The sequence below is a fragment of the Gopherus flavomarginatus genome, chromosome 4 (genome assembly GCF_025201925.1).
Source record: "Gopherus flavomarginatus isolate rGopFla2 chromosome 4, rGopFla2.mat.asm, whole genome shotgun sequence".
NCBI classification, from domain to species: Eukaryota; Metazoa; Chordata; order Testudines; family Testudinidae; genus Gopherus; species Gopherus flavomarginatus.
The window spans coordinates 182657144-182681662 of NC_066620.1; the positions used below are offsets into that span (position 1 = coordinate 182657144).

A 24519-nucleotide genomic window follows, 5' to 3' on the forward strand; every position below is an offset into this window, starting at 1 on the left:
ATTACGATTAACATAACAGTATCAAAATCTATCAATTTTTCATATTTATATCACTTATTTCTTGTATAAAATCATACTTTAGGAAAAAACATAGCAGTTGTACTGTATACATACTATGTATATTTCTGTGTATATTTCTAAACATTTCTTAGCTTGTAAGCTCATTAGACTGGGGTGTCAGGACTGCAGCTATTGGGGTGCAGGGATGAGGCTAAGACCCGGGTTGAAGGGGATTTGCGAACATGGTCTGAGGTCAGTCTAGAGGGTCAAGGCCAGAAGCAGCAGTCCATACGAGTATCATGCCATAGGATCAGGTCGTAGTTGAGGTCAGTGAGCTGCACCAGATTGAAGTCAAATGATCCAACTGGACTGGGTTAGTGGAACCAAGACAGAGCGAGGCATTAGAAGTGGAGCAGGGGACCAGGAACTGAGGTGCCAGTAGCAGAGCAGGGGTCCAGCAGCGAGGCCAGGTGTCGAGAGCAGGGCTAGGGTCAGAAACCAGGAGCAAGGTAAGGTATCAGAAGTGTGCAGCACAATCTGTTTGCAGCAGCAAGCCAGGGACCCAAATAGTTGTGCAGATAGCCTCCAGGTATTTATCCTAGAATTTAAATAGTGTTCTTGTGCCAATCAGGGAACACAGTAGGCTTTGCCACTCAGGACTTCTATAGATGGGACATCCTGTATGCTTGAACGTGTAGTCCCATAATCTGCTGTTCCATGCTTCCCCGGAGTTGTTGGGTAGCAGTGTGCAGGGCCGGCCTTAGGATTTATGGTGCCCTAGGCGAGATTATTAAACTGGTGCCCCTGTGCCTGATCTGCTCTTAGCAACACAAACATAAGATTATAGTATTGGAAAACTTGCCACATTCACATTATTAAAACCAGTTAAACTTAATTAAGCACACTGTAATGCTGATGGACTAGCACTAAAGAAGAAGCACTATAGAAAAAATTCTGATATTACAGAATGATGCAAATAATATATTTTTTTAATTTATCAAAATTTTATTGGAAATTTATATGAAGAGGTATTGAAACAAAGATTTGTTTTTAATTAAAAGCAATCTTTCTGGCTTTTTTGGCTGCAAAATCAGTAATAATGTCATCGTATGACAAAGACAAAGTCGTGTCTTGTTCGATCGCAAGAACGCAAGACCAGTCAAGCGTTCCTGACTCATTGTAGAGCGGAGATAGTTTTTAATGAGCTTTAGTTTTGAGAAACTCCGTTCTCCTGATGCTACTGTTACAGAAATTGTCAGTAGAATACGAGTGGCAATGTACACATTAGGATATATGTCAACAAGTTTGCGGGTATGAATAAACTGTACAATGTCCATCACCGATTTTGCATGTGGCAACATTGATGACAGTGTACTCAATTCTTCGTACAGTTCAAGTCCATTTAAATCAAAACTATCACCATGCTTCAGGAGGCTCTCTAGATTCTTGCACTTTGTCATTAGTTGCTCTTGTTTTCCTATTTCGTTGAATTTAGTTATGTCATACAAAAATCCAAACTGTTCATGGTGTACTTGCAAGGTATTAAACCTTTCATCAACAGCAGATACTGCTTTATCCATCACAACATTAAAAAATTCAACCTCAAATTTCTTTTCTGGATCGTCTATGGGCATGATCTGCTGTACAGATTCTTCACAAAGAAGTGTCCCTGGCCTTTAAAACTCATATTAACTATGTATTTACTTTATGAAAGTTGGAGAAAACATTGTGAAAACGTAAAACATTGGCTGCCCAACTTCTGGGCTGGCAAAAGTTATACTGACTCACAAGGGAAAAAAAGAGCAGGAGAATCTTAGTACAACATATGGTCACTCTATACCAGGGGTCGGCAACCTTTCAGAAGTGGTGTGCCAAGTTCACTGTAATTTAAGGTTTCTCGTGCCAGTAATACATTTTAATGTTTGTAGAAGGTTTCTCTCTATGTCTATTTTATATAAATAAACTATTGTTATTATCTGAGGTCTTGGCCACTGGTCCTGCTCAGGCCACTGCCAGCTGAGTAAATGAAACCTCAAACCGGCAGCGGGCTGGTGGCTGGAACCCTAGACAAGGATCCCAGGCCCTGCTCAGCCCGCTGCTGGTCTGGGGTTCTGACCACCAACTCCTGCCAGCCAGGATCCCGGCTGCCAACCCCCCCTCAGCCCGCTACCAGCCTGGGATTCTGCTCACCCAGGCTGGCAGGAGGCAGAGTGGGGCTGGCGGCTGAGCTCCTGACTGGCAAGGGGCCGGCAGCCGGAACCCCGGAGTAGCAGTAGGCTGAGTGCTGCTGGCACCCCAGACTGGCAGCAGACTGAGCCACTCAACCCCCCACCAGCCCTGCTCAGCCCACCACCAGCCCACTCAGCCCACCACCAGCCCACTCAGCCAGCTGCCGGAATGGAACCTCAGGCTGACAGCAGGTTAAGCTCAGCCCACTGCCAGCCTGGGGTTCCTTGGGGGTCCCCAGGCCAGCAGCAGGTGCTGAGTGGGGCCGATGGCTGGTATTCCAGCTGGCAATAGGGCAGCAGCCAGAACCCCAGAGCAGTGATGGGCTGAGCCGCTCAGCTTGCTGCTGCATACCATCAAAAATCAGCTCACCTGCCACCTTTGACACGTGTGCCGTAGGTTGCCGACCCTTGCTTTATATACTAGTAAGGAGATGAGCATATTACAGTTGTTGGAGGGCTCTTATCAGGAGTAACAGGCTATAGGAAAGTCAGTCAACATTTTTTGTTTCTCTGATGAAAACTGACCCACTCCCTGTCTCAAACCAAACCTGTCACTAATAATTGTCAACAACTTAATTTTCTGTTTTTGGCTAAGATATTGATTTTTAAAAAAAAATATTGAAATTGGATTCAGGATTGTTAGCAAGAATTTTTGGCAAACAATGTTGTTAAATGACAATCTAAATGGCAACACAGTACTGCTTTCATGCTTGGCTCACCCCCCCAGCCTGCTGGTCCAACAGCTGCAGTAGAGGAGGAGATAGGTGGAAAACTGCAGGACCCCAAAATCCACCTCTTGGGGTGCAGAGTGGCAACAGCAGCAGCGAACCCTCAGGTCCAATCACACGCCAATGGGCACCGCCGCCAGCCCAACAGACCATGGTGAAGTTAGCACAGCATCTGATCTCAGGGACGAGGCACCCATGGAGCCACAGCAGCTCATCCTGCCCTGTGCAGCTCCCCCCGGATGAGATGGATCGCTGGCAGCTGCCAGCCCGGGGGAGAGGCGCTCCCCAGCTAGGGTGGCCAGATCCAGATGTCCTGATTTTATAGGGCCAATCCCCATATTTGGGGCTTTGTCTTATATAGGCACCAATTACCCCCACCTAGAGTGACCAGACAGAAAGTGTGTAAAATCAGGACAGGGATGGGTGGGGGTTGGGGGGCAAAAGGAGCCTATATAAGAAAAAGACCCCAAAATTGGGACTGTCCCTATAAAATAGGGATATCTGCTCACTGTACCCCAATCCCCTATCCTGATTTTTCACACATCTGGCTAATCCTAACCCAGCCCTGTGTGACATTCCAATTCTGGCTGCCTGCAGAGGAAGTGAGTTACTTTCACTTTCATTCCTCAGCAGGCAGCCAGCCAGCCCTCCCCCCACCTATCCCCCAGCACCTCACCCAACCCAGCCCTGACGGAGGGGAGGGAGGAGGGAGAGAGGGGTGCCACAGAGCCTGCCTAGCCTCACCTCAGCTGGGGGGAAAGAGTCACACTCACAGGTGAGCTCCTTTCCCAACCCCTATCCCCTCCCCTTCCCAGAGACCCCAGCAGCTAATCCCATTCCTCAGACTGTGCTGCATTCAGCTCTCTCTAGGACCCAGCAGCTCTGCTTCTACACTGTCTGGGCTGCCTGCAGAGTGGTGCCCCCAGGGAGAGTGAGGCCCTACTCGGCTGCCTATTCTGCCTATGCCTAAGGACGGCCCTGGCAGTGTGGATGGAACCAGCAGACCAGGGTTCCAGAGGCACAGCTCCTCACATGTGGATTGTGTCCACCTGCCTAATTCTGTTTATATGAAGTTTATTCTAAACATCTTAGGTTGTAAGCTCATTAGACTAGGGTTGTCTGTGCCTGTCTACTTATATTTGTACAAAACCTAGCACAGTAGGGCTAATCAGGGCCTCTGCATACTTTAATATTAAATTATGCAAATTGCTGATCTTCATTCTGCCTCAAATTTCTGAATGTGTATTCTTGCTTTTTATTAAGAAATAAAACATAATAAATATACATTAACAAAGAAAAAATAAGAAGAAATTATGTTTTGGCTATTTGATTGCCCTTTATTCTTCTAGGGCATGAAGACTGATAATTCAACAGTTTTAGTCTGTTTCTGTAATAGTTTTAGTTTACTGGACATTGATATTTGCACTGCTACATGACCCTTTCTTGGCCAAGTATTCTCTACAACACTTCCTAGTAAGTCCTTTCAGGCAAAAATAAAATATTTCAACAGGAATACATTTTTTTCTTTGAAACTGATAGGGTGTGCAACTTTTGGAAATAAAGCCAATAAGATTAATGTTTTTTTCTTATTATAGAATTGATTCTTTACTTACTAATAAAAATAATGAATTTTAATAATCCTAAGTGTGAATTTGATGAATAAGGAACTATGACATGTTCATGGAGGTATACAAAGAGTATTTTATAACTAATGTTTTTCATTACTTTCCAGCACCAAGTATTTTTAAAGCTGGTAAACCCCGGGGAGAAGTCCAAGGGGCAGCAGAGGTACAAGAAGACAAAAATCTGAAAGTGGAAATGCCTATCGATCAGGTAAATTCAGGGCAAATTTATTGCCCTCTAATAAATTTATTGGTATAAATGTTCTTGGTCCTGTAAAGTAGGAAGAATGAATTTAATTAGCATATCCCCTCTTGCCCTCTGTCTGTCTTTTACAGGAATAAGGTAGAAATAGATTTCCTGGAGTCTCTGGGCAAAAGCAGCCCTTTGTTTAAGTTACTGTAACTATTATATTAGAAAAATTAGTGAGACCTGACTAAGCTATTAGTCTGTAAAAATCCCACGGTTGAAACAAAGTTAGAAGAAGTGAAACAATTTGGTGTATGATCTTCCTCTTTCCTTACAGCTTGCTGAATTATACATATCAAAGCATATGTCTTCTCTATTAGTCTTACTGAAAAAAATCAGCAAGCTTTAAATAAGCTTGTCTACTTGGGGGTTTTAATTTGCACTGATTTTTCTTGCACATTGATTGGTGCATATTAGTCAGTCTGCAATAGTTGTGCATCAACTGTAAAATATTGTCTGCTTCAGTATGGATCAGTGTGTATGCATGGCATGGATTTGGGCAGAGTAGGTGAGTAACATTCTGTGCAAGTATCCCAGAGTGCTTTGCTTTGCTGCTGTTCTGTATGCATTCTGTGACTTCTCTTGCTCTGAGTTGTGGGATATTGTAGCACGGCATGCACTCTCTGCTGCAGTGCCTCCTGCTGGTCGTCCAGGAATTAGCTCATCCCAGCCTCCAAGCGCCTCCTGCTGGCCGGTGTCTCCCTACTGGTACCTGCTTCCTGGTCAACCTCCACCACTTATAGTACTTCTGACCCCACATCCCTCACCAGCCTGCAGTGCCCATTCTCCTGGGTACTGCCCATGGCAGTATCCCCACACTCGGGGCTCCTCCCTTCCCCAGGGAAACCCAATCCCTTAAGCCCACCTTGCCTCAGTAACCCACTCCTAGTCTTCATCTAGCCCCTTCCTTCAGGGGCAAACTGCAGTCTGAAGTGGCCACTCATCATCAGCCAGGTGGTTGGACCTGTTGCCTCTTCCTTCTCTGGCTGCTCCCCACAGCTCCAGTACCTCCTCAGGCCTAGGAAGCAAAGCCTCAGCCTGGGAGTTCACCAGGGTGGAGCTCCTCCTGTTCCTCCCACCACTACTCTGCCCAAGGTACATCCTTCTGCTTGCAGGCAACCAGTCTTTCCCTCTCCAAGCTGGAGAGGGACGGACTACCTTCTGGCCCTGCAGCCCTTTGATGGGGCCCACCTGGCCCTGATTGGCTGCTTCCCAGCCTTTTCTGATTGTTTCATTATTATTGTTTAATGTATCAGTTTGTACCAACACATCCCTCTAACACCTCAGTCTAGGACAGCTCCTCAGATTTGTTACCTAAAAAGAATGGCTCACATCCTCTGTAGTGAAGATGGATGCAAAAAATTCATTTAGCTTTTCTTCAATGACCTTGTCTTCTTTGAGTGCTCCTTTAGAATTTCGATTGGACAGTGGCCCCACCGATTGTTTGGCAGGCTTCCTGCGTCTGATGTGCTTTAAAAAATTATTAGTTTTTTATTAGTTATTTCAAATAGGGTAATATTTTAACATCTGTGTTTCCAGGCAACTGTGTACAATCAGGAAGCATTAGTAAAATGCATATGCAGCCCATCAATTATGTTTATGCTTTGTCCAGGCCGAAAGCCTCTGGAGTGGAGATTCCCAATTCATTCAAAGTTGGTCTAAGTTCCTGGATAACATAAGGGTAGATTTCTTGTGAGGGCCTGCCTTGTTCTTTACAACTTCTGGGACGCGGACTGCAGTAGCAAAGTCATTTAACCGTCTACATGCTCTCAAAAAATATTAGTTTTTAGCTGCTCTTCAGATTCTTTTTGGCCTGCTTATACTTTTGCACTTGACTTGCCAGAGTTTATGCTCCTTTCTATTTCTTTCAGTAGGATTTAACTTCTAACTTTTAAAGGATGCCTTTTTTGCCTCTAACCGCTTCTTTTACTTTGTTTAACCGTGGTGGCACTTTTTTGGTCTTTTTACTATGATTTTTAATTTGGGGTATACATTTAATTTGAGCCTCAATTATGGTGTTTTTAATAACATGCAGCTAGAAGTCATTTCACTTTTGTGACTTTTACCTTTTAATTTCCATTTAACTAGCATCCTTATTTTCGTGTGTGTCCCCTTTCTGAAGTTAAATGCTAATGTGTTGGGCTTCGTTGATGTCTCCCTCCCCCCTCCCCATAAAGATGTTACATTTAATTACATTATAGACACTATTACTACCACTATTACAGAGCAGTTCAGCTCTAGTCATCTCTTGGACAAGATCCTGTGCTACATTTAGGACTAAATGAAGAATTGCCTCTCCCATTGTGAGTTCCAGGACTAGCTGTTCCACGAAGCAATCATTAGTGCTATCTAGAAATTCTATCTTTGCCTCCAGCCCTGAGGTGACATATACCCAGTCGTTATGGGGATAGTTGAAATCCCCCATTATTATTGAGTTTTCAGTTTTTGTAGCCTCTCTAATTTCCCTGAACATTTCACAATCACCATCAGGTTGGCAGTGTATTCCTACTGCTATGATCTTATTATTGAAGCATGGAAAGTTTCTGTGATACCTATTTTATTAATATCCTCATTTAATACCAGGCATCAAGTTCACCCATCTTAGTATTTAAACTTCTAGCATTTGTATACAAGCACTTATAAAATTTATCAATATTTAGTTGTCTGCATTTGTGTGAAGTAATTCAATGAGACTCTTCATTTTAACTGTTTCTCTTCAGTTTCGGCCTGTACTTTATTAACCTCTATCCTCTCATCTGTACGAGAATATAGAGTATCCCCTTTAATAAGTCCTCCCCTCAGGGATGTCTCTGTCTGAACAATGTACTCCTCTGAATCAGTCGGTTTTCTCCCAGCCCTTTATTTAAAACCTCCTCTGAGACCTTTTTAATTTTACATTCCAGCAATTTAGTTCCGTTTGGTTTAGGTGGAGCCCGTCTTTCCTGTATATGCTCCTCCTTTCCCCAAGGGTTCACCAGGTTCTAATAGACTTAAATCCCCTCTCCGAACATCATCATTTAATCCATGCATTGAGACCCTGCAGTTCTGTCTGTCTAGCTGGCCCTGTGTGTGGAACTGGAAGCATTTCAGAGAATGCTATCATGGAAGTCCTGGATTTTAATCTCTTACCTGGCTACCTAAATTTGGCCTCCAAGACCTTTCTCTTACCTTTCCCTATGTCACTGGTACATACATGTACCGTGACAACCATCTCCTCCCCAGCACTGAATGTAAGTTTATCTAGATGTCTTGAGAGGTCTGCAGCCTTCACACCTGGAAGGCCATTCACAATGTGGTTCTCCTGGTTATCACAAACCCAGCTATCTATATTTTTAATAGAATCCCCCATTACTATTACCTGGCTCTTCATAATAACTGGGGGCTCCTCCCCTGGGAGGGGATGAGAGGATGACATCATCTGTAGGAGAATCCCAATTATGGGATTGTTTCCCTCCATTCCAGCTTGATGTTCTCCTTTCCCCAGATTTTCATTCTCCTCCACAGCACAGAAGTTGTCTGAGCAGGGATAGGACTGTTCTGTTGTGTCCCTGAAAGTCTTGTCTATGTACCTCTCTGTTTCCCTAGCTCCTCCAGTTCATTCGGATCTCAAGAGCTCAGTGAATGGACACACACACCACCTGCCCACAAGGCAGGTAATCGCTTATGCTTCATTCAATGCAATAAAAGACATTCCAGAATGCATGATTCTGTTCTGTCTTTGCTGTGGTATCGGCAATGTTTTTAGTAAATCAGAAAGTTTTATGATCTGATATATAAGGGTTGTCTTGATACCATTTAGTTTTTAGAGTAGCATGTATTGAAGGAAACCACCTAAAACTTTTTCCTCTGCTACTTAAATACCATACCTTAAATTTTTAAACTATCAAGGTAAGGAAAAATGCTAAAATCAAGTTCCTTCATTCATCTACCAAAAACTGTGGGCTAAGTATTTGCATGTAACTGAGGGGTACGAACCAGGGATTTAAATTGCAGTATATAAACTATAAAACATGTGTTTATAACATTTTAGTCCCTCTGATGATGATAGAAATGAGAGAAAAAGCTGCAGCTTTTTACTTGCTCCCTTGCACTAGCTCCTCCAGTGATTCAAAGCATAGCTTCCAGCTTTATACTCCTGAGCAAGGCTATGCCTTCTAATCCCTGACAGACACTGGATCTGGGAGATGATGTATGGATACTTGTTGAAATTCTGTGGCCTCTGGGAGAATACTCTGATTTCCCAGTTTGTATATATTAAAAGTTTTTTGATCTGTAATCTATTAGATTCCCCGGAGATAGACACAAAACCTGATAGTGTTTACTTTCTGCACAGCACACGTAGGAAGGGAGACGTAGCCAGTTTCATTGGCAAAATGAGAGCAGAGTGGGGACTTGGATCTAGCTGAACAGCAAGATTCTTCTAATGCTTACACTCAGTTACTTTGTGACACAGCTGCACCTACAGATGTACAGACTGACACAAACAATTGCATATTATTGTGCAGGAATGCAGACACTTCCAAACAATATAACAACACAATATTACAAAAACTTACTACTGGACAGTTGCTGAGCACAACTGAATGTGAATGCATTATTCATTTCACGTGAACTTCAGCTTTTTTTTGCAGTGTGGGTAAGAATCATTCAGCCTTTACTGTACACGTGAAAAACAAGCTTCATTGTCTATAGAGGAAGTGATTAGACCAGTTCAGTGTTTTAAATATCTGGATAACAATACTTGCACGGTACTCTAACAGATTGGTTAAAACACCAGTGTTGCTGATATTTAAAAAATGAAGCAAGGTGAAGTGTTTACCAGTCAGGATCCATAATATATGCTGCTTCATCTCTATCTTGATCTTCTCCAAATACAAATAATGGCTTTTATGTTTCTTTTTTGTATAAACAAAAACAAATCTGATTAAAGACACCATCATCTTTCAATTTCAGGAAGAATGAGAGAGGTTGCCTAAAGGCAGTGAACTATTACCTCCTGTCAAATCTCTCATTCCGTTCTTCTATCAGGTCAAACCACTTGTGATCAGTAAAATCTTTGTTTGTATTTTAAATTGAATTTAGAGCTTGTGAAAGGTGCCAGATGGACAGCACAGGGAAGTGAAGTCATCTGTTTATTCATGGAACAGATGCTGCTCAGGATGCAGCAGTGGTCTGCTTCTTACTAGCCCACCAATATGTATGAACTGGTTTGGAGTGATTAGCTCAGGTTAGCTTGCTTCGTGACCTGACACTCCTTTGCCTCTCTGTTCATATAAATTCCACTCATATAGAGAGTGTGTGTGTGTCATACTCCTCCTTAAGACATCCCAGTGGCAGCTGCTGTTATAAAAGGAGACATAGTTTTTTCTAATTTCCCACAGGGTCCCCTAATTCTAGTAACAATTGGAAGTTACTAGAGGAAGAGATATATTTGGTTCTGCCTGCACTCTAAGCTTCACAGTGTTACTTTTGGAGACTGAGAAAAAGACAGCTGTTTGAGGGTACGCTAAGAGCTTAGAAGCTTTCTCTTCTGTTCTGTGACTAGTTTTAATTGGCCTTGGAAAGGAAGTGGGTCACACACTCTTGCATAGAAAATGCTTTATCATCACTGCTCTCTGAATTTCCCTGGATATTTCACTGGACCCTTTTTTGGTAGCTCTGTATACAAGAGCAGAATAAAACCTGACTTTATAGGCTCTATTAACTAGGCTTTCCATATATTAGTGCTCCATTTGGAGCCAAACACTCCATCACCAGCTTGGTAAAAAATGGCTTTTGTACAGATCCATTATTTACTTTTAATTATAAGTCCATCTAACTGTTAACTAGATCAATAAAAAATTTACCAAACTACTTTTGTTCTCCACTGTGAATACTTAAGCACAAGAATGATGCTCATTGGTTGAGAGACAAAGATCATACCTGTGTTGTTTGCTTCTATGATACTAATGCTAAAAGAAATCTTTAGTGACTCATGTTCACAGTTTGCATGGGTTTGCATATACATTTCAGCTGTCTAGTCATGATGTTTTATTAACTCTACTAGCCATATAGAGATTGGAAACTGGTCAGCTATTGTAAGAATTTCTTTGCTGCCATCTTTAAACTCATACTATTTCAGAAACTGGGCCTGCCTGTTACATAGCTTCTTCCTGATATTATCACAAGATAGACCTCAACCTGTTATATATGAAAAGATTATCCTGAAAATAAACTGGCTTCATCTGTCTCTTTTGCTAAGAAATTAAATACAACTTTGGTGTCTCTCTAACTGATACTATATTTACAATGCTGACATTTTTTGAAGATTTCATTCAAGAGACTGACAGGCAGTAAGACTGCATTTCCATTATTCTACCATCAGTGGACGCTTTGAAATTATACTTTAGGACAAAAAATACGGATAAGTGGAATTATGAAATCAGAAATATTAAACTCTGTTTCTTCACTGTTTAGCCACACTAAATCATTAGGTTGACCTAACTACGATGCACAGGGTGCAAACTTTTTCACAAGCCTGAGAAATATAGCTGGGTCGATCCAATTTTTAAGTGAAGACTAGGACTAAGACTAGCAGGAAAAAAAATTCAGCTAAAGAATACAAATATCATTCCCATTGAAATAAAACCAAAAAGTGAAATGTAATCACCAGTAAAGAAATTTTGTTGGATAATACAAGCCTTTGGGACTTGTGGTAAAATTTGCAGTGGGGATGGTTAACACAGAACCAACCTAGCTTGGTAAACATGACCTCGTGGAAAGATGGAAACAGAAAGCTTATCTAATTTCCAAATCTTGCTGCAGTCTTAAAAGGTGTATCTTGAGAGCCTTCCAAGCAGTCTTCCAGAAGAGAGTCTGTTCACTTTTGCTGAAGATATCAATGCAGAACACCACTGCAGACTTTATTAGAAAAGTCAGACAGGCTTTTGATGTTAGAATGCAGTTTGCCCATAATTAAAGGGACACCAAAAATTTAAAAATCAAACTTATTTCTGAAGACTTTTTGACCACTGTTGATACAAGTAACCCCTAAAATCAGAATAATTGAAAGAGTTTAGGAAGAAAATCCCCCACAAAAATTCTCTTTATGTTGTGCATTTCACAGCCCATTGTGTAAAGTTAATATTCATGTCTCCACTGTATAGTCCATTAATTGGTCCCTTCCCTCTTTGTGTGTGTGTGTGTGAATCTTTTACACAGCAACAGGGAAGAGAAATGTATTTTAAAAATAAATAGGGCTCTAAACCACAACTGGCAGGATACTCGGGTACCCTTGTAGTACCTGAAACAACTTTCAACACACTTTTTAACTGAGAATTTCAAACTGATTTTGTGCCTGTAGTGCTAAAGTACTTGAGGTCAAATCCTGGTCTACTGAAGTAAACAGGATTTTTGCCACTAACTTCCCTGGCATCAGGATTTGGTCCAATGGTGAAGATGAAAAGCTTTCAATAATCAGGTTTGGGATTCCTGATGTGTTAGGCTTTGTTTAAACACTTAGGAAACCTTGGTCTGTGGCCTGGTCTACATTTAAAAGTTTTGCCAGCATAGCTATGCCAGTTAGGAGTATAGACACAGTGATAGTGACATCAAAGCACTTTTGCTTATTTTTTTCAGGGAACTGGTATAAACTATACTGGCAAAATAATGAGAATAAAATAGACTGCATCTGTACTAGGAGAGGCTGCTGGTATAGCTCTTCTGGTGTAGCTATACCAGCAAAGCCTATCTAGTGTAGATAAGACCTCTGTCTCAAAGAGTTTATAATATAGAGCAGCAAATACCAACACTCCAAACTACTTATTTATTTGTATTTTTAAATAATCACAGTGAGTATGCATTTCATTATATTTAGTCATAAAGACTTCTAATCAAATTGCATGGCTTTAAATATTAAAATATTTGAAAATAATAAAAAAAATGGGTATATCTCCAATCTCCTAGAACTGGAAGGGACCTTGAAAGGTTGTTGAGTCCAGCTCCCTGCCTTCACTAGCAGGACCAAGTACTGATTTTTGCCCCAGATCCCTAAGTGGCCCCCTCAAGGATTGAGCTCACAACCCTGGGTTTAGCAGGCCAATGCTCAAACCACTGAACTATCCCTCCCACACACTATATTTTAATTTTAGATCATATTTCTGAAGAAAGAGTATTCAACAGGGCAGGTTGCCATTTTTGAGGCCCTGCTCCAAAAAGAATCTCATGAAGTTAACAGTCTCTAACCTTTCGTTTTTGGGGAAGTTATTGGAAAGATGTTGTTTGAGTAGCTCCAGTTATATCTTGAACTTGCAAATGTTGAAGATCACTGTCAGTTTTGTTTTAGCTGTAGGTGCAATGCACAGGTGATTTTGTTGATGGCAGTATCTCTAGCAATGGTGTACATGCTGATGAGGATCAAAAGCTATCAGCAGCCTTTGATACTAATAACTACTGGGCTTTGATGACTTGCCTGTGGGATCTTTCAGGAAGATAACCCTTCAGTGGACTCTTTTCTGCCCCTTTGAAAGGTGCTAAAGGATACAATGAAAGCATTATTTTGGTTCCCCAAGGTCTTTTACAAGCAGAATACTGCAGGATTCCAACTTGCCAACCATCCTCTCCAATATGTATGTCAAGACCTCAGGGGAAATAGTGAGAATTTTGTTTTGCAATGTCATCAATCTGACAAATGTGGTGAAGTGGTTGGGAGGAAACTGGTTTAAAGGGAGCCCAGATAAGATGGAGGAGATGCTGATTTGAGGAAGAGGAAATATCTAGAAGGTATGGTCTTGGGTTTGGGCAGTTTTCTATTTGAAGTGTCTTTGATCTTCATTATTCTCATTCTTGGGGAGAAAGAGGGAAGTATTGGATGCACCTCTGCTCTTGGTGATATGCGATGCTATTTCAGATACAACTAACCTGGACTGCCATCCTTTCTTTCTGATTCTTCATAGAATTTAAGGGAGGGGTTCTCAAACTGAGGGTCGTGACTCCTCAGCGGGTCACAAGGTTATTACGTGGGGGGTCATGAGTTGTCAGCCTCCACCCCAAAGCCTGCTTTGCTTCCCGCATTTATAATGATGTTACATATATTTAAATGTTTTTTTTTAATTTATAAGGAGGGTCATACTCAGAGGCTTGCTGCGTGAAAGGGGTCCCTAGTACAACCACTGGTTTAAGGCCAGAAGATACCATTAAGTGTCATCTTATCTGACGCCCTATATATAACAGGCCATTACATTTCATCTAGTTACCGAGCATTGAACCAAATAGCTTGATTTGACGACATCCAGAGGTGGAGAATCTCCACCACTTCCTTTGGTAAGTGTACCAATAGTGAATCACTCTGACAGTTAAAAATGTGTGCCTAACTTTTCATTTGACTTTGACTGGTTTCAGTTTCCAGTCATTAGTTTTTGTTTATGCCTTTTTCTGATAGAGTAGGGTCTGGTATTTTTTCCTTATGAAAGTATGAATAAACTGTAAGTAATTCATCTCTCAATCTTTTCTTTTTTAATAAGATAAAGAGATTAAACTCTTTAAATGTCTCACTTTAAGGCATTTTCTCCAGCTCTTGAATCAGTTTTGTTGCTCTTTTCTGTACCCTCTCTGATTTTTCAACGTCCTTTTTAAAATATGAGTGGCGAAAATATAAGCAATATTCAAATATTGGTCTCATCAATGCTGTACATGATGCAAAATCACTTGCTTACTTTTACTTTCTATCCCCTCAGTTTATACATCCAAGGATTTCAGTGGCCCTTTTTGCTATCTAATCATTCTGGGGACTCGTGTTGATTTACTTGTTCACTGTAACCCCCTAAATCCTTGTCAGAGTCACTGCTTTCTATGTAGTTACCTTTATCAGCCAAATTTACTGTCTCACCAAACAATGAAATCAGTGTTATTTGACAAGAAAGACTTACTTTCTATAAAATCATGTGGACTGACATTAATTATATTCTTGTCTTTTAATTCTTTATCAATTAAATCCTGTATAATTCTTTATCAATTAAATCCAGTACCAGCTTTTCCATTATTTTTCCTGGAATTGATGTTAGGTTAATTGACCAATATTTACCTGGGTCATCCTGCTTTTTCTCTTTGAGTTTTGCCACTTTCAACAGTAATACTCTTACAGTGTTCTGGAATCCAAGATTTATTAAAAATTAACATCAGTGCGCCAGAGATTTCTTCAGCCAATTCTTTTAAGACTCTTTAGTGCAAGCTATTTGGGCCTGTTGATTTAAAAATGTTTATCACTAGTAGATGATGTTGTCTAGCATCCTCCTCGATAACTAATGGACTGGAATTTGCTTCATCATCCTCATGTTATATGAGTACATCCTCCCTCTTCTTTAAAAAAAAAGTCAGAAATATTTATTGAACACTTCTGTCTTTTCTGCACTATTATTAACAATTTTACCACCTCCATCTAGCATTGGGCCTATACCATTGCCAGGATTTCTTTTGTTCCTAATATACCAGGGGTGGCCAAACTGTGGCCCACGAGCCACATGTGGCTCTTTTATAATTAAAGTGTGGCTTGCAAAGTCCCCCTTGGGGGTTCTCCATTCTCCATCTACCAGACTGAGGCGGGAGCATGGGACCTCTGCCTTGCAACTGGGTGATGGGATGGGGCTTCTGCCCAGCAGGGAGGAGGGTCTCGGGGCTTCAGCCTAACAAGGTGTGCCTGCTGGGGTTCAGGGCTTCAGCAGGAGCAGGGCTGAAACCCCAAGCCTTGGCAGGTGCCTCCCATGGTACTGAAGCCCTGATTCCCGGCAGGTGTCCCTCGGCTCACAAACTTCTGAAAATTTTCGTATGCTGCTCAGGGATCTCCTTCCTATTGTCCTTAGCCCTGTCAGCATGGATTTTTCCCTATGTAACTGGAGTCCCACTGAGGGCCCGCTATAGTCACTCAATTAGAGTGAACTGCAATGAATGGGCCAGACAATCCGCATAAAGCTGGCGGATATTCCAATACTTAGATTTACCAAGACAGCATAAAACAGTCTCTTTATTACTTTACTGGTTACTCAGAAGTCCAAACAACACAGTTCCCTTAAAGTGATGCAGCCTCAGGCCTCCATCCAGGTATCTAATCAAATATGATGATTTCTGAAAAATTTATTTCATTGTATAAAAGAAAAGGTTCTACCAATCCCAAAGGATTGGACACATTACCTCCCAGGTTACTGAATATTCCAGATCTTACCCAAATATACGCCACAGCCAATTCTTATTAACTAAACTAAACTTTATTAAAAACAAAAGAGAGAGAGTATAGTTAAAAGATCAATATACCTACAGACATGAGTTCAATTCTTAAGATTCAGATTCATAGCAGAGATGTGAGCTTTGTAGTTGCAAAGAGTTCTTTTGGAAATAGTTCATAGGTTATAGTCCAATGTTCAAATCTCATATTCAGGGTTTACCAGCATAACTGGGACCTCAGTCTTGCGATTCAAACTTCCCCCTATGAAGCTTAAGCAGATCTGAGATAACGGAATCAGGAGCCAAGGATCTTTTATACAATTTCATGTCCTTTTTGACAAGCTGGAGTTCAAAAGGTGTAATTAGCATGATTTTGAAGGTGGTTCATCACTGGTACTTAGCTGTAGAATTAACATAAGGCAATTTGCTTGTTCCTCCACCATTCACAGATTATTTGCTATAGATCTCAAAGACAGATGTATACAGAGATATCCCATATTTAGAATTAATTTAAATGCTAGCATATTCTTTTGATCTCTGAATTATCAGAATACAGCCTGGACAGGGACTGTTGATTACATCGTTGACCCTACTCATACGTACATAAATACACAAAAACACAAACATTATCTCCCCACATATCTTCTGAGGGTTATTTATTTTGCATGATGTTTAACCCTTTCTAGCCTTGTGTGTCACCCTAATTCCTTCAGCTTCCCATATCAATTTTCCACACTTCAAAACTTCTAATTTATATTGATTCCTATCTATTCCCCCCTTTCCATTTGTTATATATTGCTTTTTATTTTTCATTGCTGACTTCATTTTGCCACTGAACCGGGGTATGCTTTTTGCCAGTATTGTCCTCTTTTATGACTATGGAATTGTGGCTTTTTGGCCTGTAGGGGTTAGCAGTAGATCCTTCTGCTCTGGGTCAGTGGGAGGCCACTCTGCCTCACTACACCAGTGGGCATCGCCCACAGTCAGGGATTTAGCAGAGAAGTAAACATTTGAAGGCTCTGGCCCTTAGGCAGGGCAGAACCGCGAAGGCAGATGGGGAGGTGTCACCCCTTGAACCGAGGTGGGTGGAGTCTGGCCAGGCTTGGTTAAAGGGCAGGACAGGAAGTATAAAGGAGAAGCCCTGGTTCAGCCAGTCTTCAGCGGGGTAGGATCCTCCTTGGGCTCCAGTCCCCAGAGCAGACAGAGGGATCTGTCTCCTCCTGCGGCTCCCACCCTACTGAGCTGCAGGGCTCCTCCTTTATACGTCCTGTCCGGCCCTTTAACCAAGCCTGGCCAGATTCCACCCACCTCGGTTCAAGGGGTGACACCTCCCCCTCTGCATCGGTGAGAGGCCACTCCACCTCACTACACGGCCATCCAAGAAACTCATCTTAAAGAACTCCCAATTTTCCTTCGTTTATTTCTGTCTAAATTTTTCCTCCCAATTAGTTTTGCCCATAATTTCCCTCCGCTTTGGGAAATAAACCCTTTTGAAGTCTCCACCACAATAATCTGTGCCTAAGTAACTATAAGGCTAGAGTGCAATGTGCTTTACTGGGGAATATTCTTGGAAAAGGCATAGTTAAGCTTCTAGGAAATGGTGCAGAATGAGTGAGAGAAGGACAAAGGGTAAAGAAAGACAGCTGTGGAGAATTGGTGATTCAGGGAGATGTGTGATGGAAAGAGATCAGAAGATATGGGGATAGCCTTAGAGGGGGAACAATGATAAAGGTCCTAAGGAAAGAGAAAGAATGGGACAAACGGAGGATGGGAACAGAAATAACAAATGAGAGAGAGGAAAACAGAAAGAAATGAAATATGATACAAAAGAATAGAATGTGTGTGTAAATGAGAGAATGAGAGAGAAATAGCAGTAAATACACATTTCTTTTTCCTATTTGCTCCTAGCATAGATTTGATTTTATATTTGTAGTATAAAATTCTGATGATTTAGTTTTGTTTGGTTTGGGGAGATGCATTGTGGGAGGTACAGCAACATTTTTCCTTGCCTGGAAAAATAATACATCTAAGGTTATCTCTACTCTAAAGCTACTTTGCACATCTCTGACTGTTAATCGTTTTCCTTCTCTTATATTTTTCTTAGAATGTATTTAGTCAGGTAGTTTTCCAAAATCTATTTTATTCCATCAAGCCAAAATGAAATTCCTCTGCTTTCTGCAGAGCATTTACAGCTTTCTGCTCTCACAAACCCTCCTCTCTGCCCCAGTCCCTTTCACTCCCTATGTTCCATTAGTTAATTACAGTTCATTCTTGTTTTAAAATTCCAAAGCACCTGCTAAGCTGGTACTTGCAATGTTAAATACCTATGTTTCCATGGAGAAAGTGGTGTTATATCATTGAAAAGGAAACTAAGGTGTCCTGACAATGGATCAAGCACTGCTTGCTTTACTCATACAACTAGTCCCTACATAGTTAATATAACTACTTATGTGAGAAAGAAGTGCAGATCGTGGCCCACTAGGTTTAATCTATATCCTCATTGTATAGCAGGAAAAAATGGTTTACTTTTCTTTTACTTTACTTTTTACTTTTAGTGGTATGCTGTGAAAAAGAGATTTTTCCTTTTCATTGTTAGAATTACTTTCTGAAATTCATTTTATTCCATATTCAGTTTAGTGCAGATTTCAATTCCTGTAAACTTTATAGAGATTGTCATAATTATGCTATTTTGTAAACTTCCTTAAATGACCTGTTTACTCAGTAACCTTCTGCTAAGCTAACCATTAGCCATTTCAGCATCATGGAAGGAGGTTTTGGTATTTGGTATAATGTTTTTGGTGTTGTAAATCTGACACTCATTCCTTGTAGTTCTGCTAAATCACTTTCAAACATTAATGTTAATTATGAGTTCATATACATTATTTATGAACTAACTTTCTTTTACTGATATGAAATATACACATTTCGTTATTTAAATACTTTGAGCCAAATCCTTCATCCTTAACTTAGGCAAAAGTCCCATTGAAGTCCATACTCAGTCCTGAAGTCAAAGGGAGTTTTATCTTAAGTAAAGTTTGCTGGTTCAGGGTCTCTATTTCTTAACAAGTACATATTTTTTGTGTGTGTACACATTTTGAAGCATGAATTATTAAACTAGTATTTCTCAGTCTATTATTACTTTTTCTAGCGTCATGAATATAGGGGGAAGGGTAGCAACCTTTATGTATCCTTGGCAGCTGTACTGGATTGCCTTACCTGTAAAGGGTTAAGCAGTTCAAATAAACTAGTTGGTACCTGACCAGAAGGACCAACCAGAAAAGAAGGTACTTTCATATCTGGAGGGGAAGGATTTATTTGTTGTTCTGTGTGTTGTTCCCTCTTCGGAGGAGGGAGGAGCCAAGCAGTACAATATCTCCTGAAAATATACCTGGAATAATCCATCTAAATCCACAGAAACTGTGAGTAGGGCAAGGAAATGCGTTAGGTTATCTTTTGTTTTGGCTTGTGAATTTTCCTGCACTGCAGAGGTAGTTTCATTCCTGTTTTTGTAACTGTGAAGCTGAGCCCAGAATGGAATGCTCTATGTTTTAAATCTTTCTATTACCCTGTAAAGTTACTTTCCATCTTAATTTTGCAGGTGTGATTCTTTTACTTTTTCCTTCATAATAAAATTTCTTTTAAGAACCTGATTGATTTCAATGTCCTGAAGACAAAGGGTCTGGTTGTGCTCACGTTGCTGAAGCAACTGCTTGGTATTTTAGTTTCAAGCCTCCCCAGAAAAGGGGGTGAAGGGGCTTGGGGGAATATTGGGGAGAAGAGGGATTCCAAGTGACCATTCCCTGAATTTTTATGTAAATCACTTGGTCGTGGCAGCAATACCAGTCCAAGGACAAGGAAAGGGATTTGTGCCTTGGAGAATTTTTAACCTAAGCTGGTAAAATATAAGCTTGGGGGTCTTTCATGCGAGTCCCCACATCTGTACCTCAGAGTCAGGGGAAGCCCTGACACATAGACTAAAATTTTCTTTTAAAATGTATGTTAAAATGAAATTGAAACCAAAAGAAATGTAATAGAAAAGTAGTTAGTAGCTAGGATACAAATTTTGTCTGTTAATTGATTTTTTTCACCTAGGTTCCAGCTCAGATTGTCCAAGAAGAAGAAATTGTGGCACCTGCCAGTACTCTTGCTGATGAGGTTAGCTTTCTTTGTTTTCTCAGTAGGGAGGAAAGTGTATAAATCTGTAAATTAAGAGTGGACTAGAATAGGAATCCTTGAATCTATCCTCTTTTTGAATTTCAGGGTTGAATGTGAAACACTTGTATTTGATTCTGACATCCAAACCAACTAATGTAGCTTTAGTCCTATGCTGGATCCCAAACTGGGCTGGATCTATTTTCTTCTTTTGGTTTTGATGCCACTGAACTCTCACAAGAACATCTGATCTCATGAGATATACATTATTCAAAGGTACTGGAAATCTTGCAGGATCATCTGAACTAACTATATTTCTGTCATTTGGGGCTGCAGTTTTACAATAACAGTTCATAAAATTTCAGTTGCTCCTGAGCCAGCCTTGACTGAGACTTGAACCTAGCCTATATCTAATCTAGATCTAAACATCACTTCCTTAACCCATCCGTACCATAAGTTAAAATGCACTACATTTGTAGTAATGTAATATGTCCTTAATTTCAAAACTAAGTGCCTAAAGTTAGGTTCATAAGTCCATATTTAGGCACTTAAATAAGTACTTCGATTTTCCAAAGTGCTGTGTATCCAGCAGCTCACACAGAAGTCAGGGGAAGTAGCTGGCTGTTGAGTGCTTTTGAAACTCAGGCCATGTATTTTTGTCCCTAAATTTGGATTCACAAACCTAACATTTTGAAAATCTTGGCCTGGATTTTTATTCATATTTTATTTAAAAAGATTTTAAGAGAAAGTGCTAACTCTAGCCTTGCGCAGTACACAGTGTGGCAGAAATCCTAGCCCCATAGAAGTCAGTGGGATTTTGCCACTGATTTCAATAGGGCTAGGATTTCATCCAGTATGTAGTTTTCATTCTGAGGGAGTTGTTAATCTGCCAAGCATTGCACCTGTATCAGTGCCTTCCCCTTTGGGCACTATAAAATGAAAAATGGAGTCAGTGTGGTCTAGTAATTAGAACAGAACACTGCGCAAAGGATACCAAAGTTCAAAGGATACCAGTGTGTGCTGGCTCCAAGGTACACCAACTTGTACAGTTGAAAGGTTGGTCTGCCACAGTTGTGATAACTACAAGATTTTGGTTGCATAGCTTTACTTTTAATTAAGGCTCAGTACACTCAAAAATAATAATCCTTATTATAGGCTGAAGGTGTGTGGTGATGTACAAGACAGTTTTCTCAGATTAATTAAACGATATAAAAAAGGAATAAATAGAAGAAAAGTGTTCTTAATCAGTATCGTTTAATCAAAATGGTTTAAGCCTGTATTAAACACACATTTGCTTCTGTTTTTTCTTTTTAATGCCACATGTAAGCCAAAGGCTGGTTTGTAGGCACTGTGCCCTTTGAAACATAAATAATAGGTAACTAAATGATTCAGTAATGGAGTAAGTAGCTTTGATCCCAGATTCCACAGGATAATTAGAAACAAACCTTCAAGATAATTATTTGTAAGAATATGCCCAATAATTATTAATCAGATTGTTTACTAACACACATCCCCTTCCATAGATTTATAACCAATTTATACCCTGTAGCTAGAGAACTGGACATACTCTTAATAATCTGATAGATTATTTTAAAGACCTAATGCAAACCTAGATATTATTCTTATAATCTTTCACATAGTGCTTTCCATTGTCAGATTAATTTACAAACATCAGTTAATAATCACAGTGAGCCTTTGAGTAAGGCATTATCTAGAGTTTATATGGAAGAAACAAAGATGCTAAATGATATGCCTGAAACACAGAATTAATCAGTATCAGAAAAGGGATTAATAGTATCACAAATAATAAACAATACATAATTCCATGAACTAACTGTTCACTTCCAGTAAACTTTTTTTTTCTTTTAGTGGGGTTTGCAGAATGAGGAGTGGAGAGGAGGTATTTGCAAACCACTGTGATCACAAGGAATAGTGGTGAAAACTAAGGCCAATTATGGTACCTGGATCCTGAAACCTTTGTTCTGAATGTGTTTGCTGGTAGATACACACTCACTCACTTTTTCCTAGCTGGAACTGGGAGATTTTTTTTTTTTTCATTTTTTAATTTTTTTTTTTTTTGGTAGAAAAAAGAAAGAATTATGCGTGAAGCAGTTACTACTTGTAATGACTCAGCAGCTGGGAGATACATTGCCATCCGCTGCTAAAGCAGTTTAATGGCTCAGGCCAAGATTTTAAAAAATGGGTGCCTAAGGTTAGGGCCCCATAATCCTTATTTAGGTGCCTTCATATGGATTTAGGTGCCTGACTTTAAGCACCTTTTTTTGTGTGCAAATTTTGGACTTAGAACTTGAAGTCACTGTCAAAACTGTGATCAGGCCCAAGTCATATGCAGGGAACATGGACCTAGGAGTTTGGATCAGCCTACATAGAACTAGTGTGAAGGACACACACAAATGAAATATAGAGTCTTATTTCAAGTAATAACTCCAAAAAAGTCAGGATATGGGAGTTGTTTACTGGCATTGTGTGGAAGGAAAAGGGAATCTTCTAGATTTATTGTGGCATTGCCCAAAAAACAGATACTGGGAAGAGGAAGCTAATTATAATTTTGAATACAAATCTACTGAGAGATCTGATATCAAAGGAGTGCTCAGATTAGCAAATATATAATTGAATAAATCTGTAAGTTGTTAGGTGTTTGTGTCCTCCAAAACAGTTCTGAGTAAGAACATCTTCATTTGTGAAAAGAACATTTGCAAGAAACTGAAAATCATCTATCAGTCTGAACATTGGGGACTGAAATAATGAAATGAGTGACCTTGTGGCACTTGAAGGGATACTGTTTAAGAGGAAGAACAAATAATTTTGAATAAACATGGAGTGTTTTTGCACCTTTATATGGCCTTTAACAGTCATAACAGATCAAATCCAGAAGTATTTACACTTTTATCTGAAAAAAAAAAAGTAAAAGCTGAGTAAGGACTTTAGGCTCTGTATGTCTGTGTCTGATCATACTTCCAGTGTACTGTACTGTCACTGTTGTACTGCTTCTAATATAGTTGTAAGAGAGATTTTTAAATATCATTTTATTCCAAGTTCTAGTTTTACATTTTTATATCCATATTGCAGCTTTAAGCATCTCTTAAGGTGCAATTTTGCCAGGAGTGTCAGGGGAGCAAAGTGTGTCACTTGCTATACTCTTTGAAAGGGGGTAGTGTATGTTCCATTCTGCAGTCTTCACCCGACTAGCTCTTTGCAGATGTGGGGAGAGACTTCTCCCTTCCAGCCCCATAATCACAGCCTGAGACACAAGACTCTAGCAGGCTATTCACAGAGTGATCTCAAGGTTGAGATTACAGAATGCTTCTGCTTGAGAAGAGGATGAGCTACTTGTGGCTTTCCTTCTCTTCTATAGTTACGCACGTTCAAAGGGCTAGTCCCAGTTTTGCCCTGAGGGCCATACTCTGCCCTTAGAATTGAACACAAAAGAAATTGTGCCTGCATATCTGAAAGCAGAAATCAACCTCTTGTACAGTGATAAAAAAAAAAGTAAATGACAAAACATGTATAATTTGGCATGTTGATCCAAAATGTTAGCATACCTGAGTGCTTGTGATCATGTCATTATATTCTTCATGGAAAAAAGATTAAACTTGTTTGTCTTTGTAATTCTCCAAGCACTATGTCTCTTGCAAAATTGATGCCTATAACTTACTTTTAGTAAAAATGTACAAACACTGTTCAGGTCATTAAAATACAGTAAAAATATCAACTTGAGATTTAATAGAACTTACAGTAAAGGAAAAAGGTGTGCATGTCAAAACTATTCTTTAAACATTTTCCGTGTGTGAGATTAAAACTGAGAGCAAAGAAAGAGTGAGAAATGTTAGTAATGAGATTGCAACTGAAAGTGCAAGGGACTGATCTTTATATCTTTTTTTTTTTTATAGACTGAGGAAGGTGGCAGTCCCTATGAGGATATTGAGAATAAGGTTTGTATAAAATAGAGTGTCAGGTTACTGTTTTCCTGTATAGGAAAGAAAGTAAGAAATAATAAGCTGAGTACAGTACTGTAGGTTAGAAGGAAATTTATGTGTATTTCTAACTGTTGAGCAGTAGTTCAACTAGAAAACAATATATCTCAAGTGCAATAGCACTCCTAATTACTGTGGGGTAGATTGTATTGATGACCACATAGGTAAATGAGTAACCATGGACTATTCATTTGAGTAAGTACCCACCATAAGAACGGCCATACTGGGTCAGACCAAAGATCCGTCTAGCCCAGTATCCTGCCTTCTGACAGTGGCCAATGCCAGGTGCTCCAGAGGGAATGAACAGAACATGTAATCATCAAGTGATCCATCCCGTAGCCCATTCCCAGCTTC

At 40.1% G+C, this 24519-nt stretch overlaps 1 protein-coding gene across 5 annotated transcripts in view; it reads left to right on the forward strand.

The window, feature by feature from the left end:
* The window catches only part of DCDC2C (doublecortin domain containing 2C), a 133250-nt gene that overhangs the window by 76627 nt on the left and 32104 nt on the right, over window positions 1–24519 (forward strand). For 4 of the 5 annotated variants that reach the window (XM_050950879.1, XM_050950880.1, XM_050950882.1 and 1 more), the window contains 3 exons: window positions 4689–4789; window positions 20111–20173; window positions 24082–24123. In XM_050950879.1, coding sequence (XP_050806836.1) covers window positions 4689–4789; window positions 20111–20173; window positions 24082–24123 — 206 coding nt within the window. Of the gene's footprint in view, window positions 1–4688; window positions 4790–20110; window positions 20174–20278; window positions 20447–24081; window positions 24124–24519 lie in introns of all 5 variants that reach the window. The other variant, XR_007774031.1, reaches the window with a different exon arrangement.